This window comes from Cryptomeria japonica, chromosome 5 (genome assembly GCF_030272615.1).
Source record: "Cryptomeria japonica chromosome 5, Sugi_1.0, whole genome shotgun sequence".
In the NCBI taxonomy this organism is placed as follows: Eukaryota; Viridiplantae; Streptophyta; class Pinopsida; order Cupressales; family Cupressaceae; genus Cryptomeria; species Cryptomeria japonica.
The window spans coordinates 353,989,165-354,016,876 of NC_081409.1; the positions used below are offsets into that span (position 1 = coordinate 353,989,165).

At 36.0% G+C, this 27,712-nt stretch overlaps 1 protein-coding gene across 3 annotated transcripts; it reads right to left on the reverse strand.

Moving 5' to 3' along the window:
- Positions 1 to 10,255: 10,255 nt before the first annotated feature.
- On the reverse strand, positions 10,256 to 24,999 carry LOC131034240 (pentatricopeptide repeat-containing protein PPR5, chloroplastic). Of its 3 annotated transcripts, none has more exons than XM_057965675.2 (4): positions 24,808 to 24,999; positions 22,772 to 22,996; positions 19,256 to 19,724; positions 10,256 to 11,488 (listed from the first exon to the last, which is right to left on the reverse strand). In XM_057965675.2, the coding sequence occupies exons 3-4, from the start codon at positions 19,610 to 19,612 to the stop codon at positions 10,367 to 10,369; spliced, it is 1,479 nt and encodes a 492-aa protein (XP_057821658.2). In that variant the 5' UTR covers positions 19,613 to 19,724; positions 22,772 to 22,996; positions 24,808 to 24,999; the 3' UTR covers positions 10,256 to 10,366. The 3 variants fall into 3 exon arrangements, with proteins under 3 accessions (XP_057821658.2, XP_057821644.2, XP_057821649.2); XM_057965661.2 differs by having other exon boundaries at positions 22,772 to 23,083; XM_057965666.2 differs by lacking the exon at positions 22,772 to 22,996.
- Between the last annotated feature and the right edge of the window lie 2,713 nt (positions 25,000 to 27,712).

Sequence of the window (27,712 nt, forward strand, 5' to 3'; positions counted from 1 at the left end):
GCTTTTGGCCTAAACAATTCCAATCTCTTCCTCCGCGAAGTGATCATCTTTTCAAATCTTATCAAAAGTGGAAAAAAGACATGATCCTATCTCTAAGTGAACCTAGAACACCCAAACTTGACATTCCTATCGTTCTTGAGAAGGAAGTTCTTCCCTTGAAAGATAAAACTAATGTCTTTCCTCAAGAAGATTCCCAACCCATCCCTATGGATGTGACTATGCTTATGATTAATAAACTTCCTAAAAGTAGACCTATACCTCCTCGTCATGATGGACTTGGTCTCCTTCTTAAACCAAATATTCCTCCTTTATATGGAGTAGTTCCTCCTCCTTCCTCTTATGGAGAGAAGAGACCTTCCTCTTCTCCTATTATTCAACTTAAGAGACCACAACCTAAACACCCAAGTGATAAGGATGAGAACATTCCTCCTCCTCAATCTTCTCAACTTCCTACTAAGAATAGACGGAATCATTCTGCACGTGAACGCCGACGAAAGCGTCGTCTTAGAGCTCAGGCAGCTGCTTCTCAAACTTTGCAATCCCCAAAAACACCTTCAACTAGTATTATTCCATTTTCTCCTCAGCCGATGATTGAGCCGAAATCTCCTAAACATAAGATGCATGATGGCCTTGATCCTGTGCGAGTTAAAGATCCTATTTTTATAAATCTTGATGATGATATAGATGAAAATGTTATTCATGATGAAAATGTTACTTCTCTTGCTTCTGATAGTGAATATGAATATGTTGATGTTGATAACCATCTATCTAACGAATTTTCTAAAGCACTTATCCTAGCTCCTAGACAAGAACACCGTGGCTTGGGGTATGAACATAGCCCTTGTTTGGATCTTGTGATAGCTCCATCTGCTGTGTTGGATGTTCCTCTTCTAGCGTGTTTCCTACCTTCCCGAAATATTGATCAGCAAGATCAGGGGGTAGATGACGTGCTAGACTAGTTCATTAGCATAGCAGATTCTCTCCTCCTCTCTTGATCTCTTTTGTTACTTCTTCTGTGTGTTATTCTCATTCTTCTATTTGTTGTCCTTAGTGTTGTCTACTTGAGGACGATGCAAAGCATTGAGATCTCTTTGGTCTCTCTCATGTTGACTCAAAAGACACATGTGTTCCCTTCTTCTAGGTGACCTTCCTTGATTGGGGAATGAAGAACAATTATGCATACATACATATGATATACATGAATTATCATACAGCATACTGACCCCGAGGAAAGCGAAGTCACCTTGTGCTTTGTGTTTTTTGTCTATTATCCTTGGGCTTATCTCACACTTGGGGGCTAAATCCTTGTGATAACGTGCTCCTTTCTCATTTCTTATATGTATCACTACCTTAAAGCAATCACCCCCGGTGAGGCGTGTGTGATCGCTTTAACGTAGGGGGCATACATCCCGTTCATATCTTTTCAAGATACTTGAAAATTTCTTGACAAATTTAGCTTTGCCTTGAAAATTTTTGATATCTTTCTTGCATGACTCATAGTGAGGGAACCTTACTACTGACAGTCATGGTTCTCCCTCGTGATCTTCCCTTTTACTTTGTCAATCAAAGTCGTAAGATCCTTAGTCCACTGGGGGCTTGGTGTATCTTGCCTCCTTGACGTGGTGAAAGTTTTTCAATGTTGTTTCCTTGTACTTTACCGGAAGTATGAGCGTATGCTTATACTCCCGCTAAAGTGGGGGCTAAATGTAGCGTCCTAAAATTGTGACACTTGCAATTTCGACCGCATTTGGGTCTTCACGATGGCGGCGCAACACAAAACCTGAATGGAGACCCCGAAACTTGTTCATGACACCAAAAACTACATTTTTCAGCACCCTGGCCTGATCCTCCTTGCACCCTGTTGTCCCTGGAGGTGGGACCATGGTGCCCAGCGCCCTGGTCCTTCAGGACTAGGGCGCCCAGCGCCCTAGTCCCTGGCCCTATTTTGGGCCCGGTCTCTTTTGGGGCTTCGGGTCTTTAAGTTTGCAAATTGGAAAATAATATTTCCTAGTCGGCCTAAGGTCGGGAAAATCAGTCTATAAACCCTAATTGACAAGTATATAAACTACATTTCTTCTCCCATTTCGTAAGATAGAGAGAAGGCGAAAGCGATATTCAAACATTCAAGCATTCAAGCATTCAAGCATTCCTTCAAGCAATTGAGCATTCTAAGTCTCCATTCAAGGCTAAGTGTTGCATTCAAGACAAGGATTCAACCATTGAAGAGGAGATCACTTACAACATACAACAACATTTACACCTTCGCATGTAAGAATACAAACATTCTTACAACAAGGTATCAGTACTTGTTTACATTACAAACATTTACATTTATAGCATTCTCATTTCTTGGTTAATTCCAAAACCGGGGTTTGACCTAAAGGCAAACCCCTCATCCCTAACCCCCCAATCGTCTTCGCTTTTTTGTGTGTAGGTTGCAGGTACGCAGCTGTAATTGAAGATCTGGAATCCTTGTGCAGAGACGAACAGATCCCCCTTCGTTTCGCGGATTTTTCGGAGGACCGTGTGCACGCCGGGCGCCATCGTCCCGTCAACTTTCGCTCAAATTTGCAGGATAGCGCCGTCTCGACATTTTACTACTAATTCCAGGTCCGCAGCTTCATCCCATATCCCTATCTCTGTTTATAAGCGAATCTTCCCTACTTTACATGCATTCCTAGTTCAATCATTCTTTCCACATTTCTTTACAAAAGAGGGTATCCTTGATGTCCTAACCCTTGAAACTCATTTAGAATCCAATCTTGCATTGCGTGGGATTGGATCTTGTGGGTTTCAACCCCTCTTTTGAATGTAAAGTCTCCCCTAAGTGAAAACCATCAACCCTAGTGACTCTCCCTTCTCTCTCCTTGGAGTTGGGGAGGGGAGGATGACTAGGGTTCGATTTTTTCTGCTTTACAGGATGGTTATGCAATTACCAGTGTGAATAATGTCGTAATCATATGCAGGAGTTTTGGTCGATCATAAGTGATCGAATTGGGTTGGTAAGAGAGGTTTAAGGCCTCTGGTACTAAGCTTAATTGGAACTGTACTCAGGCATAGGAGATGATATCTTTGTAGTTCACTCTTCTTTCCGGATTGTAGTCTAGACTTATTTAGTAGTCAGTGCGTCTCCTTTTGTGATGAGCAGTGCGCTCTAGGCTATTGGCCTTCCTGCATGTGCAGGCCCCTCATTTTTTAATCACATACTTACTGTAGAAGTATTATCTGATTGTGGGTAGGCTTCCCACCGTGGTTTTCCCCTTTACCGGTTTTTCCACATACAAATCTTGGTGTCATGTGTTATGGATGGATGGTAGCTATTCTGTGATTTATGTTTATGCTTAATTGCTATATCAGTTATTTTGTTATTTGCTTTATGCATTCTGGTATTGAGTTTAAGTGTTCCGGCAATAAGGATTTGAATGCTTTAAGTTCGATAATCTGTTGACAACTGATTCACCCCCCTCTTAGTTGTCCTCTGGTTATATGAGTTGTCTAACAGATCTTGATTACTTATCAAGGACCCCTATTAAGGCTACTTATAACAAGTTATCCCAACCCTTTAATTGTTTTAACCGATTCTCAATAAAAAAATGTGTTGTTTCACAAAGTGGCTTGAGAGATTTGTTTCAACCTATGGGAGAAAGGATTCATGTCTATTAATTATGTTCATAGATGAGGCTTACAATTTTTTTCAAATGGATTATTAGACCTTTTTGAAGTCCAAAAATGATAGGCCACATAATGGGAAGCTTAGGCTAACTTTGCCACATACGTGACATCTAGAGAAGGTCAACTCCTCTTTAATATACTATAATGCTATCCTATGCTAACATTCACAAAGAAATGGAATATAAGGAGGTAAGTATTTAGAACTAAAGGAGATGATGTGCCAAAAGTAGAAAATAAGAAACTTCATAAACAAATTTAGAACACATCCTACAAATAATATAGAGCCATAAACTCGCTTATATATCAAGGGAAGAGACAAATTATGAGACTACAACATAAACATCAGATGCCTAGAGATTACAATCAATCACAATAAGATACTCATAGATGGGAAGGGACCTCTTGCAACTAGGAACAAGGAGGCCAATATCAAATGCATGTGGTATTCATTCAGCAACAACAAGAGAACCAAGAACAAAATTTACAAAAAAATTGCCAAGAATATGACTAGTATTCTTTACCGATCCCACAAAAAATGAGTGGGATCTTCTTATTTGTATATCACCATAAAAGGGAAGGCTAATCCAAACTAATTGGTCTAACAAGAGATCCAATGGGCAATATTTTGAGAGTGCAATACTTAGCTTTTAACACATGTCCGCTTTTGCATAAATTAAGGAAGAGTGGTCCTTGTCATTATTGTTTTTATGATCTTCCTTGACTTGGGTAATCACAAGACTTTTTGTTTGAATTTGTTGATATCACATCAAGTTATATGTCTCACACTCATCATTGGGGGGAGGGGATACATTTATATAAAATATGACACATTAAAAATTATTCTTGCTAAACCTACAATGTGATCTACAAAGTTTTAATAGAATGGAGATTTTGTTAAAATTAAACTATAGTGAAATGTCCACTACAAAGCCATTGAGGGGTGTGACAAAAGGATGATGCATCACACATTGCATTAAATCAAGGGTTTCCTATAGAAAGAACATTGGAATGGCCTTGGCCTCAAAAAAATTCTCATTACACAAGCCCTCTTGTTAAAAATTATAGGGGTGTTTGTGGCTAAACATATGGAGGGACTTTGGACCTGTCAAATATTTCCTTCATTGGGTAGAAATGATTGAACCAATATGATATTTCCTTTTTTCAACTCTCTTCATCTTTAGTTCAAAAGAACTAGTATTTTCTAGTTGTGAAGTTATTAGTATCATATCTCTTGGGATATTTACAAAAGGTATATTCCCCATTAGAGATAACCTCCTTTATGGATTACATTTCTTTCACATGTTACCACCACAATGGTGTCTCACAACTTTTAACATCACCACCATTTGATGAATCTAATAGTTCATACTAGATGTTATCTTCTATAAGCTCATCTTTCAAGCCCCTTAAGGTGGTGATGTTATTCATATTGAACATGTGGCATGCCCTTAGCCATTGTAACTAATTATTAGATTCTCTACAATCTCTTTAAGTTCAGTTTATTTGGCCTTTGACGAACTCAATAGAGATAGATTCTTAAGTCCTCATTAAAAAATTAGCTTAACAAAATCAATTAGCTATGGGTAAAAGGATTGATCTCCAAAAAGATCATTTTATTTGGAATCCATTCATCAAGAGATTCATGTAGGATAATGGCTTCAACATGTTGCAATTACTAATCTTCTCTTTAATTTGATTGACCTATAGAAATTCCAATGCATTTGTTGGACTTTCCCTAGATACCATGATATAAAAAATTAGATCCATACCTTATCCTCTCCATTATATTCAAAAAACCATTCCCACAAGGTTCCTCTATTTGAATCAATTCTCAATGGTCCACTTGTACTATTTTACTTTATTTTTAAATAGGGTGTTTCAACTATGGAAACCAATAAATTATGTATTTTCTAATAAATAACCCATCAACAATATATGTCATTGTGAGGGAAGATCAACATGCTCAACCATTTTTTAGAATAGATTCAAACTCAGATATAGAACATGGCCTTGGATTTTCAATGCCTCCAAGAAGCATCAAGGGAGTAAACAAGCATCATGAGTCGAGTGCAATTGGAGTTGCCACCCAACATGGCTTCTATATCGGTGCCTTCATTCCAAAGCAGTTATTCTCAATCACCCCCTCGACGGCCTATTCACTTTCTTCTTTCTAGTTATGATATTTGTCCCCATCCTCTCATTTGGACAAGTTTGTCACCATTGCATCCTCTCATAGGTTTTCTCTTGCACCATCATAGTGTTGGGTATGGTTATGACTTTGGCTCTCATGGAATTTGTTTCACTAGATAACACTCATATGAGTGGGAATCTAGTGAGGATCCTTGGTCATAGGGATATATATCTTAAGTGAATTATCCTCTACCACTTCATGTGTTTGTTATTGCATTTCCATGATTATATGCATTGTTTTTAATTTTTATTGGGGTGTTACACTCTACCCTTGTAGCATTTAGACCTTAAGTTTATTTCTTGTCTTTTCTAGTGCATTTGTAAGCTTAGAAGTTTTAATACTTTTTATGCTACCTATTATGAGATGCCTTGTTGAAATATTTTTTAAACATGTAATGTGATGCCCTCTATAAACACATCATGTGCACCAACTAACCACTTACGCTATATGACCATCAATGAGCTTTTCAAATTAATTGAGTAAATATAAGTATACGAGGTAAAATAAAGAATAAATGGCACAAATTTCACTTTAAATCTAAAGGATGAAAGTATGAAACAAAAAATCCTTTACATTGTATTTTTTGTTTGAAGTAAAAGAAATGTTTGCATAAACATAAGAGGCATAAAAGCTATCATGATTACATGATGTTCAAGATGTCCTTTCTAAGACCAAAATTAAAAAAGAGCCACAAACATATTTAAGAGAAGAACCATAACCCAAGACTAGGTGTGGCAATGTAACTATGTATTTTGCTAACTACATTGAAACAAAACTAAACAATAAGCTCAAGGAATGGCTACAGAATGACGAATGGGACATTGAAGAAATTGCAATGAGTGTTGCTCATGATGCATATGGCTCTAAATGTCTAGTGGTGGCAAAGGCTTTGGATGTTCGGAAATTGAGAATATCAGGCGAGGACTAGTTGTGAATGCTCTAAAGTCTTAGCTAGTTTTATTTGTTTTTGTATATATTTTTGCAAATGATCTTTGTTGTCACCATTTTGCCTTCCGGTGACATGGATATTATATGGATATGGTCTCCAATTTTGTTTGGTGTAGATGAGCACTAGAAATATAGGTCTAGGAATGTGCAGACATGTATGGTAGGTCAATTAGAGTTAGGTTTGGGGTCAGTTCACTTTTTTGGAACTTGGCAATAGCGTCTAGTAGTTTAAAATAGAAGCATGGTTGAAGAACACTCTTTGTAAGTAGCAATGGATGTAAAATTCTTTATTATTAATACAATGGGTGATGCTCCTTAGCAGCGATTTAACTAAAAAAAAAAATACTAAACAATAAGCTTCCCATAATGTAAAATCGTAGAATTGTTGACATTAGAGGGCATAGTCTTAAAATAGCAATAGTTCAATAACTACAATGTGAGGGTATGCCAATAAGGTGTGAGATAATGACATAACTAATATTGAATTGTGCATCTAGTTGATACCAATATGTTTCAATTGTTCAACATTTATATTATGGTTGTTAAATTATAGTACAAAACAAATCTCCCTAAGACAACAATAACATAGAGTTCTTCAACATCAATAACTATGCTCAACCTTGCATTAAAATGTTCCATGTTGTCAATGCAATAGCCATTGTTAAATCAAACTTCTACAATAATGTAAATCTTAAATTAAGAGCACGAAAAGCAGGGTTTATACCAACTAGACTTGAAGACCGCCAATGTGTGAAAAAGTAGAGTATAGGTGGGATTCTTAGAGGTTGCACTTGAAATTGTTCAAGGTCTTCCATTCATACTCCAAGAAAACCATATAAAATCACTACACAATTGTTGTGAGTTATCTTGCATAATCTCAACTACTACTATAATTGATCTCAATAATATGTTATATCTTGAATTAGAATTTACTAGCCACGTGCTATGGACATTACTAAGACCCTAAACATGTGGAGCATATTCACCATCCCATCAAATGTTGCTTGGTATCTATGACATCATCAATGGCCTATGAAGCTAGTGAGATTCATCATGCTTGGAAATATAGAGGAGTTGTTTCAACATCCTCCATTACGACAAGTGTAGAGTTAATTATGTGAAACAAATATTGACAGTAGTTAACAAGGATAACAAAATGCAACAAATTTTGTAAAGTATTGTATCATGATAATGCATCCCATCTAATAACTCCTCTTAAATTACCTATGTCGATTCCATTTGTATATGTATCATGATAATGCATCCTATCTAATGAATCCTCCTAAATTACCTATGTTGATTTACTTAATATATCTACAATGGCATTAGATTGGTGTAAAAGTATAAGCCAATGCCAATCATATTATTTTGTGTATAATATCATAAAACCAACCACCATTAGTTAGTCATAATAGGTTTAATACATAGCACATGGACTCAATTATATAAATTAATAATGTGTAACATGTGAGTTAGTTTTTGAAAATAATGAAATGTAGTAGTAAAATTGGCTACCATATGATAACATGAGTTATTATATTGGGACTTCTTTCTTGGGTACCATTTGTATATAGTTTAATCCAACTTGAATAATAAGGTACATTTTTACACATGTAGCTTCTATTGTACACTTTTATTTTGATTAATATATTCAAATGTTTAGAATCTTAAATTGGATAAGTATTATATAGATTGAGAATCATTTTACTGGATAATAAGTATTATGCAGATTGAGAATCATTTTACTGGTCAAGCAATTTTCTATTTAGTGATCATAGTTGCGAAATAAGGCATGCATTTAAGTGGGACTCAAAGAAATTAGGTATAATTTTTTTTGTCAACTTTCAAGAAATAGGATAATTGTACTTCTATCCAAATAAGCACATTGGATGCCATTTCTTTAATCAAGAATGTTAACTGTAAAATCTATTGCCCATATATATTCAGCTATGTGATAGTAAATGGAGACCATACTAGTTGAATGGAAATCCAGTATGGAAATCCACCGAAAGAATTTGTTATGGAATCCTAGTTCTTTGGAATTTTTGACAATTAGGTGTGGCTATGATCTAAATTTTTTGAGGAACCACCAAATATTTATAACTATTCCATAAATGTTCTAACTTTTTAATGATAATAAGTTCGTAATGGACTGAAAACAAAAATCTCTAAGGAAGATGCAAAGCATTATTTTATGGACAGATATGAAATGCATCTTCGTGAGCCACAAGACAGGCAAAATGTGAACGAAGCAAACAAAGGTAAGAAGAGGAACAAATAGGATGACGATTGACGAGTACAAAACAAAAATAGGACATTTTGGAACCTTGGTGATTGATGATCCAATGCGTCCTTAATTTTACATTTTACAATACAAATGAAATTATCCTATATAGTTCATGTGAAAACACATCAGATAATTCCAAACTCACAATAAACTATTTGGAAATGAATCTCAGACAAAATGCAGAATCTTCGGAGATTAACTCATTTAGAAGTTATTTAAGTTCTTTACGGGATTGTTGAGAGGACCAGAGTAGCATACTATACACGCTGTAGTAACAATTACGAAACATGTTTAGGCCATGCCATTTTGTTAATTTAATATCCCAGATTATAATCGTTTTATATTGAAAAAGATAATTTGTTCAAAAGCATATGGCTCTAACAACCACTCACCAATAACCAATACAAAGTTCACATCAAGACCTAAAAACAATTTGTTGACCATCAACAGCAAAATAATCCAGAAAAGGTATACTACCGTGGCAACTCTCGGGGAACATTAAAAAAATTCCAGATTATTATTAGAAATTATCCACCCCATCTTGTAACATAGGATTCAAGAAAACTTCCATAAATGAAAAATTATCTTTAGAGTAGAAAGCTTTGTCAATTCACACCAAGTCTTTTGTTGGCATGTCAAGAAGTGGATAATGCAAATAAATTAGACTAGTTTATTTCTTTTTAATCAAAACACAATTCAGAATATTGCTTGCAAATATTACATGCTGCCCAGCTAAATCAGATGTAAAATCAAGTATTAGTATCAGTAACAAGTTAAAATACCCAAAACCACATTTATTAGTATCTGACCAAAAGTGGAAAATCAACTCCAATTCCATGTGCTTATGAATTCAAGCATGCCAACCAATAAACCAGATTATCCAAAAATCTAAAGACAAGTTAGAGATCATTTAAGGTTAATCTTCTTTTGTACATAACTCCATATAACATTTGACGTAGAAGATGAATAGTTTTCACTTTCAAGACATCAAAGTTAAAAAATATGACCTGAAAAGATAAGCTAACGAATTGACAATATTCTTATCAATTCAAAAATTATTCAAAGAAAATGCCTGAGACAACCGAAAAAAATTCTTTTAAAAACAAGCACAACAAAGCAAAATAAACCTGCTCGGCTCCCCAAAAGGTAAGCTGAAATTATAGAAGCCTGACAGAAGATGTCATCAATTAACAAAATGGAGACTTTACAGAACATCAGATAAGAGGCAGTTTCCTGTTGTGTACTTCAAGCTCAACATTGCAAAACGATTAAACTTGTCTTCTATGGTTATCCACTACTTGAGGACCAGAATCATTACTAGCATCATTTGTTTCATCCTTCGACTGCGATGAGTTATTGGAGCCTAATGCAGTCATGAAAAACTTCTTGTTTGGGATAACACCATTAGCATTCATGCTTTTCAGAAGTTTTTCTACCAGATGTGTCTCTTTGGCTCTTGTGTATGCTTTGTATAAGAGTTTATATGTTGAAGTTTGCGGCTCTATACCCATACTACTTGCATTACAAAACAATATATGTGCCTCATCCAATTGTCGATTATTACAATAGACCTCAAGTAAAGCATGTAAAGTAGAAATAGGTAGCTTTATATTTGTGCCTATCATGTCAGAAAATATATCTCTCGCTTTTGTAACATTACCACAATGTCCATATGCAAGAATCAAACATTCATACGTAACATGGCTAGGTTCATAGCCTAAGCTAGTCATCTTTTTATAGACTGATTCCACCTTTTCTATACGCCTAGCCTTTCCGTAGTTGGTAATCATTGAATTGAAAGTTGGCAATGAAGGTTTCTCCTTTGACCGTAACAAGCTTGTAAAAACTTCTTCCATTTTGTTAAAATCTTGACGCCTACCATAGGCATCTATGAGTAAATTGAAAGTAATTATATCTGGTTTGCATTTGTTTTTTTTCATACGACAAAGTTCTTGCTCCATTTCTGCAAGCATTCCATTTTTACCATAAGCATCCATCACACCATTGTATGTGTAAGCATCTGCTTCAATTTTACAAGTTTGGATCTCCCTAAACAATGCATCAACTTTATCCACCTTTCTAGCTTGTGCATAAGCTCTAAGAAGAATGTTGTAAGTTACAATGTTGGGTTGACATCTAGCTTTCTCCTTCATTTTCTCCAAATACCCAAATGCTTTTGCAAGGGCCTTTTCCTTATCTTTAGTATGCAAATGTGCTTGAATTACTGCATTATATACTGAGGTGTCAGGTCGACATCCACTCTTCCGCATCTCTGCAAAAAGCCACATTGCCAATCGAATTTGGCCCTTCTTTCCCATTATTGATATCAACTTTGAATAAACACCAGTGTCCACATGGTACCAATTTTGTTGTTGCATCCATCTGAATACCTAGCAATCAATGTATTGAGCTTAGTCCATTTATTATATATAAGCATAAGAAACATAATTTGTATATAAGAAACATAATTTGAATAAAAAAACAAACTTAAAATTATACAACCACTGGTCAAACACAAGCATGGGACAAGGGACATCAAAGTTTGGTGATAGTGTAACACATTTCGAGGGTAAAATGTTAGTTGCGATTATAAATGTAATTGAACATTATATATATGATTTGGTTAAAATCTGAATGTATTGCTCTCCAATTTATCGAAGGATGGATGTTGTTTCGGGTAAGGTGGAAAATTCTGATATGATACAGGTTTTGGGCCTTGGTACTCATGGGCCAATTGATGAATGGTAAGAAAATCTCATTGTGAACTTATCAGATCTCAGGTTAGATGCTCCAACTTTTTAACATTCTCAAGAAAGGATTGGGATTCGCTGTTACTCCTTGCTGCATCCCATCTGAAAAATTTTACAGCAGAAATTGATAATGCTTAAAGGTTTCTTCCTGTGGAGATCAAAGAGGAGTTAAGACAGGAAGCAGTAGCACTGAGGCATGCCAGACCACCAAAGAATAGTGTTTCCAACAATGAATGGTTCCCTTGAAGAGATCAAAAGAGAGGGATAACTTTTTGTGGTCATTAAGGAGGATAGAGGCTGAACAAGGTGAGTTAAGAAACCAAGATGGAAGACCATTGCATGGAAGCTACAGAAAAAAAATTCAATCCAGCCTCAGTAATAGTCAAAAGGGTGTAAAGAGCTTTCAAAAGATCCTGATTAGTGGACAATATAAAAATGAAAAATAACAATCAAGAAGGAGATTGTGCCAAGGATTTATGGAACTCAAAAATTATTTAGAACAGGGATTCCCTTGAGACCAATTGACAATAAATTATAGGACAGACTCTCCAACCAATAAAATTATAGTGTACTTGGCCAATAGGATCAAGCCCTTGGTGGGGAAGACCTCTAATGTCATTATGGATTATTGGAGCTCAAAAAATTCACAGAACAGAGGTTCCATTCAGACCAATTATCAAATAGATTATAGGACAAACTCTCCAACTTTAAAATTGTAGTGTACTTGGCAAATAGGATCAAACCCTTGGTGGGGAAGACCTCTTATTTCATTAAGGATTCTTCCTACCTTGTTGATGATGAAGACACAATCATGAGCTTTGACATGGTGTTGCTCTTCACAAAGGTACCAGTTGAAGATGCAATCAATATAACCAGGTCTCACACAAACAAGGAACTACTTCATTAGTCGGGTTATAATTAAAGTCTTTTCCATTCTTTTAGCAGCATCATCTATGAACTCAGAGAATGTGGCAATGGGCTCAATGCCCTCTGATTTGTAACTGCTCAAATTCAGCTTGAAATTAGTAGAACATGAAATTTAACTGCTGTTCTACTTGAACAAATGATAGTTTTAGAGGAACGAACATTTCTCAAAATCAGAGAAAAATGCAGAAAATAAAAGAGAAATTCAACACCAGAACTCAGATTTTTATCATAGAAGGGAATTCAAGGCACTGTTCTGCGTAAGGGACATTGTCAGATACCTGCAGCAGCTTCATGGTGGACGGCTTGTTGGTGATTACTTCAGCTTGAGGGATTTGACATCTTTACTTGCATCCACATATATTGAGGAGATAGGCGTTCTACTTGGGAGTATTTGTAGGGTGTGGAAAGCATTTTCTGAGGACCTTACCAGGTCTGTCATAAGGGTCGATCAAACCTGTCAGATGTCACATTTTCACTCATTTCTCTCTGCTGGACAATCAGAATTTTGTCAGCATTGGTGCATTGGGTTTGGGAATTTGAGACAATCATTTTAATAACTCATTGGGAGCTGAAGACAGTCCATTTTAATTTATCCTGAACCTGCAACTCAAGGGCATAAAGCGGCTAGCTGCTAGTGGGGGCGATTTCATCTTTGGAGCCTCCAAAAATCTTCAGAAAATTCCTTGATGTTCGCTGAGGGATACTCTCCAATTTAGCATCTTCAAATCAGGTTTTTGACCAATAATTGATAGCAATAATAATGGTTTTTCTGAGTATTAGTGTTCAGACTTTATGACAGCCATTAATAGGGTTTTCATTTGTCAATCATCCATGAAGAAATAAGTTGTTTTGCTTCTCTAAAAGATTGAAATTGTATTCAGAATGTTATGACAGCATTATTCAATATTCAGTTGCTTATTCTGAAACACGCATGACAAGTGTTTGTTGTAATGTTCATTCCATACTAAGATGCATTTGAGCTATATTACTTCATGTTAGTTTTGTTGTATGTCTTCCTACATCAATTGCAATCAGAATATATTAGATTTCAGCGTGCCTGCAAACTGTTTGACAATATTCCTTGAGTTCAACTACACCTTTTTACATCTACACTAGCAAGGGATATTACAATAGCAGTAAGCTTTTGGAAGAATTGATCAACATGTAGAAAGCTCATTTAGACAAGACTAGACTTGGATTTCAACCCGGTAAATGTTCAAATCAGAATGACAATGACAAAAGCAAAGAAGCAGAAGCAGAGAAGAAATCAAAAGATGCAAGCAAGACCCAAAATCAGAATACCAATGCAAGAAGACTACCAGTTGGTCAACAAAATGCACAAAGGTACCCATCATTTAGTGGCTATTGTTTTCAATGCAATAAATTTGGTCATAAGGCTGCAAACTGTAGAAGCATTCAGTGTTACAATTGCAAAAGGTATGGTCATAAGGCAAATTACTGCAGAAATCATACATGGCTATCGTCAGAATCATAATCCGATTGGAACAAATAAAGTGAATAATAACTTTCATGGCTATTGTCATACATGCAATGGTTATGGTCACAAAGCTAATCAGTGCAGATCTAGAACACATTCAAAAAATTCAGTGTAGAAGAACATCAATTGTTACAAGTGCAAGCAATTCGGACATTATGCTAATCAGTGTAGAAATGGAAATATGAAGGAGTCTATAGAGAAGAATGTAATGAAGGCTAATGAATCAAAGAAAAATGAAATTTTGGTTTGGAAAAAGAAGGAAGTGAACAATGGAAGTGAGCCTGGTGTACCGGAATCCGATGCAGGCACCTCTTCCTTCGGTAACTGAGCGTATTGCTTCGACTCAGGGGGAGTTCTTGAAGGAAAATCTTTGTTTCCCCCCTTCTAAGTGGATCATGTCATTGGTCTTGCATGACTATGTTGGAGAAGCTATCTATGCTTGAAGAGATTGTGAACAGTTGAAGAGCAAAAGAGTAGAGCAAATAATCATGGAAGCCAAGATGATCGTTGGAGAATCAAGCAGCGGAGACTTTAAGATTGTGGAGAAGGTATTTCTAGATGAATTTAACCCTAAAAAGATCAAAAAGGTGGAAAAGAGTTTGAGTGATGCAGACTTGCAAAAGATTAAAGAATTCAAGCATAAAGGATTGACTTTGTGGACTGAATTTCCCTAGTTTGATGATGAGGAGGTGATCAGAGTAATTCTTAGTCATGTGCAAAATAATTGCATCCTGGGATAAACCCTATCTAATCACAAAGGAGGTTATTTATGTTACTACTAGTTTGTGCGACAGTGGATCCGTTCTGGTTAAGAAATATATAAAGAATGAAGAAGTTGAAACCCTAACCAATGTGACGGGTAAACAGAGAGCATTGATTATCGACAAAATTATCAATCCCGTGGTGAAGTATGTTGTATATGGCATTTCTTACAAGATTTATTTCAGAAATAAGGAAAGTTCCACTTCGTCTATTGCTGTATACATGGCGCATATGCTTGTTATGGAAGACAGAATGTTCGACTTGTGTGAATTGTTAAGAGATTTATTGCTAGAGAACATCAAGATATCAAAAGAGCAAGGTTACCCCTTCTGGTTTGGATCACTGCTTGTATGTTTAGCTATGTATTGTCTGGGAACCCTTTCGGCTAAAGAAAATGTGATATGGGAATCTGGAGTCCCGGTTGCAAGGCAAATCTTTAGATATTTGAATGGATTAGATAAGAGAGAGGATGCATGCAATGTTTATTTCAAATCTTTTCTAGATATGCGAAGTATCGGTTCGGTATCCCCTGCTACCAATGATGCTAGAGAAGGTTCTTCCTCCGATAAGAGGAAAAGGAGAGAGTTTGTGCCTACCAATGCCCCGAAATCTAAGAAGCAAAAGAAGGGTCAAAAGGAGAAAGACATTGTTGTAATTGAAGATCTGATATCTCCTGTGGCTAAGGGAGAGTTGGTTGTTGTAGAGCAGGAAGTAAATGAATCTGATGATGAGTCTAACTTGTTGGAGATCATTGGTAGTGCAAATGGAATAAGGAAGATTGGAAAGATGTGGTTGACTTCTGTAGAGGCAGATAGGATTGAGGATGTTTTGATAAATCATTTGGTTCGGAACAATATCAAGATTGAAGATGTTAGTGATGTGCTTTTGGAATCCTTGTTTGAGATTGTAAAGGAAAAATTGATTGAGCAACTGTTGATGTTGAAGATTCAGAAAAAGAAGGTGATGATATGCAGAGTATGCTGAAGAAGTGCGATGATGCACAGAGAGCCCTGTCCGTATGCATTGATGAAATGCGAGATTGTATCAACACTGCTAGCTAGGAGAGTTTACAGGTACTGTCTTTCATGGCCGGTAGCTGCAGTGAAGCATAAAGCAAAAATTGATGCTGTTGAAGATGAATTATGTTCCTTGGGCAAATCATTTGATTTTCTGAGTGACAAGAATGGAGAGCAAAGGAAAAAGATAAATTCCCTTCAAGCTGAATTATTGTTTTTGCAAAGGCAAAGAGAAGATTTTGTGAGTGTTTTCTGGAAAGTGAAGGAGATTATTGAAGCAAAGTTGGAACATTTATCGGCATTGCTTGATAGTGCAGTTATGTATGAGTTGAATCCGCCTGCTTCGAACAACTTTTCTCATGTTGTTGATTTGTTGGTAGAATGTAGAAGTTTATCAATTAACATTAAATTGGCTATGCATTCTTGGGAGGTTCTTCTTTCGGAACTGAAGGAAAAGTACAAGCTAATATTTCAAAAGAAGAGTAGTTGAAAATTCTTTTGGGTTGGTACGCAATTTTGGCATCCTTTTTGCAAATTGAAAGCATTCATTTTTTCCTTTCTTTTACTTTTCATCAAAGGCATCCTTTGTCCTTGATGTCAAAGGGGGAGAAAGGTAAATGGAATAGGAGAAAGGTGATGGAGTAGGAGAAATAATGAGATATATGAGTTAGGGAGAGTCATATGCAGATATGTTTCTTTTTTAGATGTTTTGCCATCAATGACAAAGGGGGAGATTGTTAGACTTGTGTGAATATTGTCATTATTGTCATTGATGTCAAATCTGGTTATCCGATTAGGACCGGATGGTGTATGTTGTTGGTAGCAGTTTTGGTATTGCAGTTCTGGTATTGCTGAAAGAAAAGTTTGAGATATGATAAATGATCTACTGGAGTTATTTATGGAAGATCCTCATCTCCGAAATCCTGAGTTGTGCTTATCTTGGTTTACATTTTGTCCCGGTATCAGTTGTGTGGTCTGACATCAGTCATATCAGTTGTATCTGATTGTATCTATCATGTTTTATGTTCCGACATTTGTGGTATACATGGTATCTGTATTTTGAAGTTAGGAGTTGTGCTTGGAGTTTTGTGCTTATGGGTCCATATCTATGGGTCCGGTAGACCCCTGTTTTGTTCCGGTAATTAAGGGACATGCATCGGTAAATAAAATGTGTGAAGGAAGCGTGTAGAAGATCTTGTGGAGGCCGACTTTGTTATCATGTTTTTGGTTAAGGCTTAATTGGATAATGTGTTTTTCCAAGCAGCATATTACTTGTGCTTGGCCGACATATTATCCTAGTGTATAAGCTTTCCAGTATATATATAAACCTATATGTGTAATGTTGAAGCAGTGGAGTAGTGTGTGTGTGTGTGTGCGCGCGTGTGTGAAGCAAGATAGAAGAAGATTAGAGTGTGAATCAGCGGAATATGTGTTGTGAGGCAGAGTAAGAAGCGTGCAGAGTTGTGGTCAGTGTTGCAGTAATCCTTTATCGGATCTGCTGCAGGTATTTGTGGACAATGGTATAGTAATCCTTTACCGGATCTACTATAAGTTTTGTGACTTGTCAACTGAGCTAATTCTGGAACTGAACTCATACATTTGGAGATGCAACTTTCTTTAGTTCATTTGTATCTATTGCAGTGAGCATTCCATCAGTGAGCCGCTTTTGTATTTTGGCAGTGAGCCAACCCAATTTGTAAACACCATATAACTAGTTATATTATCTTGAGAGCTAACACTCTCTGTGGTTTTTCCCATTTGGGTTTTCCACGTATAAAATCCAGTGCTTCATTTGTGGTTGTGTTTCTTGTTTATTCTGTATTTGCTATTTCATGTTGATGAGCTTAATTAATAAAATTGATATATCGGTAAAAGGTTTAGAAATTGTGAGAAAGTTTTAGAATCTGTGGGAATACTGATTCATCCCCTCTCAGTATTCTGGTCCTTTCAACCAATCCAACGCCCTATGCTACATAAGAGATCAACCTTGCTTAACTTACATAAGTGGCCAACCTTGCTTAACTCACAGTATAGACCTAATTTGCCCTTGCATCATAAAAGTGGGTTCCCCTTCTTGAAGTGGACATCCTTTGCTAGAATCTTAGTTAGTATCCCTAAATTTATACAAGAAGGATCAGTATCTTTTCCATGCTTTTTTTAACACATTAATTCTCTTCATTAACCCATCTTTGCACCAGTTCCATTTCTACTCTTCTGCTGAAGTTTGTATTTATTTCATCTTTATTTGTTTGTTGGGCTACAGGCTGATTGAGGCATACTTGAACTGTGACACTAGCAAAAGGCCAACATGCACACTACTGCCAGAGATGTTGAGATGTCCCATCTCCAAGTTCCAATGAAGTGCCATATGCTTCTCTTTTGATAATTGTATCTCTATCCTGTCGAAGGTTGAATTGTAGGCATCTGACTTCAGTTAAGTGTGATACTGCCTGGTCAAATGAAAACTTGGCATTCTCTAATAATATATGGATAGCTGAGGTATAATTGTGAAGTCTTATGCTAAAACTATTTTGGGAATTTCTCAGTAAGAATCTCTTGTTTGTTAATTGGATCAAAAACTACAATTTTTGAGATGAAGGGAAAATCAAGAGGGGAACATCAAAATTTCCACAAATTTTAAAAGAGACGTTCAAGCAATAAAGCACTACTGAATCTTGCACTCAAACTATGCATGCTATTTGAATTTGAATTCCATAAATAAGGTAGTTGGTTAACTTGCAAAGTTGCAAGGCATTTACTTTGACAGTAGCATTGCTTCTTGTTATTGTTTCATTGGAGTCAATATGGACCAACTAATTTGAGTTGTCAAATAAAACAATTGTAAATTTATATGTTAATATGCGATGGAAAAATTTGGAATTGAAAAACACAATGAATTCATGTCCCAATCATCACTACAATTCATTTGAGAGTTTTTCATGGTTGTGCTTGTCACCACCAAGTATTCAATTACTCAATTATTTCAATGCATAAGCCAAGACGAGTTTGACACCGTTTTCCTTTACTGATATCACTAATGTAAAACAACGGCTTTCTTCTATGTCACATGGCTGGAGGAGAAAAACACAAGGATTTAAATTCATTTTCAACAATGCATAAGCAAATGCAAAGCGTTCAACCCTATTCCAAAAAATTGAGCTTTTTGTATAGCATTAATGTAAATAAAGAGACATCAGAAGTTACCTCCAAAGCCTCGAGCCATTTATCTTTTCTACCAAATATGTCAAAGAGAAGAAAACATTCTTCAAGTCGCACCAGTCTGGAGTGTTTTTCCAGTAATTTAGCTAAAGTTGCAACTCCCTCTTCAGAACACTTCATTATCAACCGAACCACATGCTCAGGACTGGTAGGTGTTTTCTTTTCACCTCTCCTTTTTGAACGAAATACAGTACCACACTGTGCTAGCACATGGAAGTTCTTTGCTTGTGGTACATAGCTCCAATCATATTTTATACATTTGAATTTAATACAATGACTGTGGGATTGGATGGTGACTCCTCCCACCAAAAGGGACGGAATTGACACTATTGAGGATATCATTAAAAAATATATATAAACAAGCTCTTCTTCAGAATTTAGCTTTCAATGTGCTAATTCTGCTTGTACCATGCTAATATCAGAATTTAGTTCTTTCATCTCAGTTCTTCTACACCTGCACCAGGAAAATCCTTTGTTATGGCATCAAAAGTTTCTCTTAAAAGACAAAACAACAAAGATAAAGGATAGCTGTACAGGAATGTATTTAATATTTACATTTTATTAGATTGCATCAATAAGTGACCTAAGGTAGGATACACAGGAATTTATAGAGATAATAGAGAAAGTTTGATAACGTTTTATAAAGCCCTTGGTCTAATAACTAATCATCAAGCTGAAATAGACCTAAATATAAGGGATTCCAAATTTTCTTTTCAAACAAGATATATGAAATTGCTTGTGAAGGTATTATCAGAAATCAGTCAACCTATCACCACAAAAATCAATTGAGATGAAATACTTGAGAGACTATTTTTTTTATATAGAGAGAATTCAACGGATAATATTGCTCATTATTTAACTGATTGAGGTGCTAAAAGTTTTAATTAAAAGACAAAAAATGTAATATACATGTATTCAACCATGTTCCATAGCATTTCGGAGACAAGGATGGCAGGAGACAGCAGTCTGGAGGGCCATTTTTTGGGACAACAGGGGACATATATAAATTCAAATTTTTACAAGTTTTGTTATACATGACATCAAATTTCAAGATCAGACATCCATATAATATTATAATGTATCAAAGTCAACATTCAATGTAACATATTCATTGATTCAAGTATGGCATCAATAAAAAATAAAAAATTCTGATCTCATTTCTCAATGTTTTCATCATGAAATCAGCCCAAAGACAACATATGTTTCTTAAACTGTATGCTTCCATTCGACATATGCATGATTTCACTTTGATGTGTATGCTTTTGCTCATTCTGCACCTGTATGCTCTCATTTTATAATTGTCCACTCCTCTACAGCTGTATGTAGCTATACAATTGCCCATTGACAAAAAGGGTAACAACTGTATGTTGCTATTCAACAGGGATGCATTTATATTCCACAGTTGTATGCAGTCATTCAACAACTATAAACTTTCTCTCCATAGTTCCATGCGGTCCCACAATTTCCTATTGATGGAGAGAGAGAGAAAAGTATGTTGTCATTACACTTTCATCCTATAGTTGTATACAGTTATTCAAAAGTTCTACACTTCCTTTCTACAGCCATAAATTTGTATGCAGCCATACACTCCTACGACAGCAAAATAGGCGAGGAAACACAAAGCTTACTCCCATGAAAATTGTTAGTGACAATTGCTAGTGTCATGCAGACTCAATATCGTTGATATTTGCCACTATTAACATTCAATATGACATTTGGGGACATTGCTTCTTCAGCCAAGATGTTGAAGATTGCATTAAATGCCAAGATCTCTTGACTGCTACGTGACGAAGAATGCCCATACCTAGTAGGCATTGTTTTTCTGTTAAATCATGCTACGCTTAGGAGGCACGGGGGAATGTTTTCTATGATTTGCAAATGTCCTTTGTCGTAATGGCAAGAGGTCCCGTGGGGTTTGAACTCTAACCATTGTATTAATGACAGCAAAGGTCACCTTCTTTGTTTGCATTGTTGGAGGTACATGTATATCCTTGCGCTAAGGATTAGATAATATTTTCTTGGCAAGAGAAAACCCTTTATGGAAGTTTTCATGTTTGGTCTAATCATTAATGGTGCTCTAAGATAAACCGAAAGGTAGGTGAGGTGAACGATGCAAAATAGACGAGTATTGGAGTTTGTGCATGGGAGATACTTAATAACTCTTACAACTGGTTGGAGATCGGAGTTTGGGTAGGACACATGATGGTAAGGACAAGTCGGAAACTTTGACAAGGCAAGGGAAAGGAGCAGAGTTTGGAGGAAAGGGATGACAAGATGGACAATTCTAATAGCTTAACAGAGGAAGGGAATGAAGGCGAGGGATTGACGTGAGGTATGCCTAGATGGATAAGTCGGAAACTTTGACAAGCTTAAAGGAAAAAGGGAGTTGGGTGGAAAGGAGCGCTGGGATGGTGAAGTTTGAAAGTCGGGTGGGGATCAAGAAAAAGTTGGACTTAGATGGAAAGGCATGGCTGGACAAGGAACTCTGAACCTTCGATAACTGATAAACACTTAAAATACTAGACATGCCACCGTACTTAGAGACTTTGGGGACCCTAGATGACATAGGTGAAAGAAGAGGAAGAACACACATACAAAATTGTACTAGGGGAGATATGGGAAATAGGATATAGGAATTTTGATCCACAACACAAGTTATTACAAAGCGGAGATGACATATTTGATAGGCTTCTCTTCAAAATTGTGAATTAATGGCTACAACCATTTGGGAGGAAAGCTCTTACCTTAGTCTATGAACTCCTTTTGGGAAAATTCGTCTGCTACCTATTTTACATTGCTCTTGTTCAAGGAATCATCAATCTTGTATTTTCTTAATCTACTATGGATTTCTTTCTTTGTGATAATTTTGTGGGAAATTAGGTACTATTTGTCATCATGGTATCATACTTCAATTTGCATAGCCCTTCCACATTCATTCTTTAGGGGTTTGCTTCATCGTATTTGTAAGGTGGAAATGACCATCAAAGCAAAATGACAACACGTTGACTCATCAATGACACTGAGATAATCATATGCCTTCTTACTTTGCACTTAGGTCCCCCTATTGAGGTGCCCTGTGAAATGGAAATCTCACATTCTTTTGCTACTTATGTTTCTGATAGTATCACATGATTCTATTCTTCACTGGAAAAACTTGCTGATCTAATCTACAAACATCCTCGAGATGAATCTTTTCAGCCCTAAAACAAGATCTAATATCATCATGTCAAATCTGTACATCATCATGAATCTGTTGCACATGACCACACATTTCCTTCTTGTTTCCTCTATTAGTTTGTTAGCCTTGAACTAACATATTCACCCTGATGTAGGTTAAAAAGACTCATTTTCATCTATCATCACATCTCTGCCGATGATGACCTTGTTGGAAAAGAATCAATTGACCTATATGCTTTTGAGTGCTCAATATAACCAACAAATTTATCTCTGAACTTAAAATTGTAACATAGGCAGTTTAGTGAAAGATTTGAAATTACTTACCTCTGTTTTCTACCTTCAAGCTTCCTGAGATGTCATGCCTTGGAATGCCTTTTAAGGACTATTGTTAAGCAGATAACCAAGAGTATGGACTGCTTCAGCCCAGTGTTTGTTTGGAACTTCGTTTTCTTTGAACATGCTTCTCACCATATCTATAATTATCCTATTCCTTTCCTTCATGATGCCATTTTGCTGAGTTGTATATGTGATTGATACTTGCCTATGAATCTGTTCTTTCAAAAATTAGCAAATGTCTCAGAAATTTTCTCCCATTGTCAAATCTGGAAGCCTTGAACTGCTCACCAGTTTGATTATCTACAAACAATATTAAAAAATGCTTAAATTCCTCAAAAGCATCTGATTTCTATGTTTCTTTTGAAGGATACACATCCACATTTCTCTGCTGTAATATCAACAAGCAATGATATACCAGCATGTCCATGAGTTCATGCATACAGATTTGAAAGAGAGAGATATGTGAAGTATATTTCTAATATATATCTGAATATAACCAGCAGATCAGATCTACACATTCAGATCTGTACAAAAAAATCAATAAAAGATCATCAAGAGAGATCCATCAAGTAGAAATCTGAATAAATGAAAAATATTCAGCATACAATCCCTGTGCATTATATAAGTGTTTGAATCCGATGCATAATGCAGAGACCATGATATTATTGATTTGCTATATTTTCATCCTAGTAGAAATGGATGTAATTAATATATTATTATTACTACATATTTATTTATTATTATCATTACTATATATATGCATAATTAATGATGATGAAGATTCGTTTAAGCTTATAGCCAGTTCACCATCCCATTATGTATTAAAGTAATATTATATTTTTTAATGGTCATTTAGTTAGTTTCTATTTTAGTTTATTTAGTTAGTTTCTATTTTAGTTTTTGTTTACGATTGTTTCTTTTAGAAACATTGTCTTGTAATTGCCTATATGTACACTATCGTTTTCATAATTGAATCAAGCAATTACCATTTCATGGTATCAGAGCCATTTAGAATTTAATTCGTGGGTATCATTTGCATCCTTCGATAGAATAGCATTATTCTTCATAGCTGATCTCTCTTGTGCTTTCATGAAGTGCCTACATCTTGGGTGGCTATAATCTTCAGCCAATCTTGCATGGTATAGAGCATTCTATACCAACTCTTACATGGTCCAATTTTCATTTTTTCTTATTAAATATTGAAAACCTATTATAACTAAAAAAAAATGTGTACAGAATCCCAAGCCTTGGTCTGTCCAAGACAAAGGGGCATTGATTTGTTGATTTTAAACAATGTTGCAGATAACAAATTTGCATGTACAATACCAGCATGACAAAAAAAGAACTAAGACAAAGTTTGAACAGAAGCAATTCGCAGTCTAGCACTCCCATTTCCAACACCCAGCCTAGCAAATATCTATAGTGACCTGACTAGACCTCCGTAAGGCACCAAACATGAATCCATCCCCAAATCCAGGAAACCCAAACCCACCTAGGCGCATCAGCCTTTTTTTACGAAAAAAAATCGTTATGGGATAAAACATCAAAGCTCCCTGAATGGGGTTGTGAAGTCCTGGTTCGGTGCTTTGGTTATGTACTTCGCTCCACAAGTAGTTTATTTAGGATGGCCGAATCTTAAAAAGTTATGTAGGCTTCCCCCCACAAGCATGGGTAATTACTTTTTTGAAACTGTTTCCTAATGCAATTTAAAGAAAATTACAACCTATTTGTAATGTAGTTAGTGTTGGCAATAGCTCTGATTTTAACGTGAATCAACATAAGAAAAACGATTAATCGGAGCCACGTGTCGAAGTCTGTTTTATATAAACGAGTAATCCGTTATCCCTTGGACTGTAAAGGATTGCTCGGCTTTCTGCCTACAGATTTTGCTGTGGCATTGTGTAATTCTCGTTACAATAAGTAAACAGATAAATCATACCGTGCATTTAAAGCCCTGAGAACAGAATACACAATATGGTACAAAATTTAAACTTGGTGATTTCTCACAGGCCTGTGTAGATTACCTCAAAATGAAGGCCAGTATTGTTCCTTGTGATTCTACTCCTGCATCTCCTAACGCCGAAAGTTTAGATATTTATATCTGCATTGGAATTATGTGGCGGATAATACGTCTCCTCTGTCGTAATAATCATAATTACTATAAATATTAAATTTATTAGAACCCTGAAAGAATGAAACACTTCTCTTGTTTGAAAGGCTCTCAAAAGTTCGGAGCGTCTAATGGAGCTAAATCTTATCAGGCTGGGTCCTATGGAGGGGCTTCTTAAAAAAATAGAGCTAGAGCTGGAGCTGTTAAATTTTTTAGGAATATTTAAAAGCTGACATGTTATAAATTTTGTAATCCAATTCAGTTTAAAAGTTTAAGCTTCAAAATTAAAGAAAACTAGTGGTCTCATGAAATATAATACTTTTGTCTTTTATAGTGTGCAGTGATAAAAATAAGTATTAACAAATATAATACTTTTGTCTTTTATATTTTCTAGGAAAAGATTTTGAAAAAATCAATAGCACATTTTTTTTCTTAATGGGACCTCCTCTTCCTAAAAATAAGAAACTTAAGCCCCTCCATGGGACTGCACCCTTAGTAGTTGCCATTAAGCAAATACAATCATAACCAGACCCGCTTAATCAATGTAATTATTTATTTATTATTTGTTATACCCATTGATTATATATTATAATAATTAGCAATTGCATCTTGGTGTGCAATGGGTACGTCCAAAAGGTGTGGAAGGTCAGTTAGTGAAAATTTTGGTCTATTTTTTTGCATACATTTGTTCAATTGGTAGGTCATTTAGAAAATGATGTTTTTTGTGCAACAATGGTCTCAATGGAGAAGTGATAGCTTCAAGTAAACTATACATCTCCTTATAGAAATCCAAACATGGCTAAAACAAAACCTCTAAATTAAGAAAAAAATCATATTCCATTACCAAAATGTTCATGCTATGTTTGTGATAGGGTGTGTGTGTGTGTGTGTGTGTGTGTGTGTGAGAGAGAGAGAGAGAGAGAGATGGGATACAAAGAGGGAAAGATATAGGGGGAGAGTGAGCGAGAGAGAGCAATAAGGAGTGAGAGATAGAGATAGAGAGGAGAACGAGAGATAAAGAGGGAGATTAGGGAGGAACATATAGATATGGAAGAGATAAATATATAGAGGGAGAGAGAAGGAGAAATAGAATAATAAATATACAGATGAGAAGTGATATATAAAGAGAGAAGAAGAAATAGAATAATAAATATATAGATAAGAAGTGATATATAAAGAGAGGTGGAGAGGGAGAGATGTGATGTTAGAGAGAGAGAGAGAGATGGTGAGATAAATATAGAGGGAGAGATGAAAGAGGAAATATGGAGAGAGATATAGAGGTCTAGAAATAGGAAGATGGAGAGAGATGGATGAATAGAGGGATAAATATTTTAACATGGAGGGGGAGAGAGGAAGATAGATGTAGAGATGAAAATAGAGTCAAAGAGGAAGAGGAAGATAAGTAGATAGATAGATAGATAGAGGTAGAGGGAGAGATAAAGATGGAGAGAGATAGTGAGCTAAATAGAGAGAGAGAGAGAGAGAGAGAGAGAGAGAGAGAGAGAGAGAGAGAGAGAGAGAGAGAGAGAGATGGATGGTGAGTTGGAGTGATGGAGAGATAGAGGTATAAGGAGATATAAAGAGAGAGGGAAGCAAGAAATATAGAGATATGGAGAAATAGATAGAAGTAGAGATAGATAAATAGGAGGGAGAGAGAAATAGCAGGAGATAGAGGATAGGGAAAAAGGCAGACATATAGATATATAAGAAAATAGAGAGAGAAAGAGAGTAAGAGATAGAGATGTATGGGAAGAGGGAGGGAGAGAGGTAGATATAGAGGGATGGATAGGGGACAAGGAGGGAGCAAGGGAGAGAGAAAGGGGTAAATAGTGAGGCGGTATATATAGAGGGAGGGAGAGAAAACGAGAGAGAAAGTATATAGAGGAAGGGAGAGAAAACAAGAGAGAGAGGTATGGAATGGAGGGAGAGAAGAGGAGAGTGGGATAGAGAGAGAAGAGTGGGGGAGAGGGGGAGATAGATCAATATATAGAGAGGAAGAGGGAGAGGGAGGGAGAGAGGAAGAGATGTAGATAGAGGGAAATATAAATAGATGAAGAGGGATAGGTAAAGAGGTGGAGAGGATGGAGAGGGAGACAGAGACAGAGATAGAGATAGAGATAGAGATAGAGATTGAGATTGAGATTAGGAGAGATAGAGTGAATAAGAGAAAGAGAAGGAGAGGGGGAGAGAGGGAGAGATGGATTGATCGATAGAGGGAGAAATGGAGTGATATAGATAGAGGGATTCGTAGAGAGATGGAGAGGGATATGGAGAGAGAAAGAGAGAAAGAGAGATAGGGAGGTAGAGGTAGAGAAATGCGGATAGAAAGATATAGAGAGAGGAGTGAGAGGGATACAAAGATAGAGATAGGATTATAGAGTAGGAGAGATAGAGTGAATAAGAGAACGAGAATGAGAGGGGGAGAGATAGATCAATAGAAAGAGAGGGACAGAGCCAATATTATTATTTTAATTTGAACTTTATAATCTACTTCAAGTATTTTGTTATTTTCTATATTAATTTTCATGGAAACACTATGAGCTAGATCCAAGAAATAATATTCATGAATCAAACCAAAAACATGTTGAAATAAAAAACTTAGACCAATCATTACAAATAAATCCAAAAAAAGAGACCAACTTATGAAAACTTTAAGGTATACCATCTACATGTAAATGCATTCAACTCAAAGTCAAACTTGTGCGAGTGTGTTGGTTCTCTTATTATTATGGTTCAATTACCTTAATGTCAACATCTACCTTCCTTTTCTAGACGATACTCTTCCTCGATGTGTGTGAGGAAAAAACACTATCTTGCAT

What these genes read in the sequence shown, in the direction of transcription:
- LOC131034240 (XM_057965666.2), bottom strand. Translation starts at nt 19,612, where the DNA reads ATGATATCCTCAATAGTGTCAATTCCGTCCCTTTTGGTGGGAGGAGTC. An exon ending in AATGGCTCGAGGCTTTGGAG is followed by an intron (nt 11,489 to 19,255) that starts GTAACTTCTGAT and finishes ATTGATTGCTAG; the next exon opens with GTATTCAGATGGATGCAACA.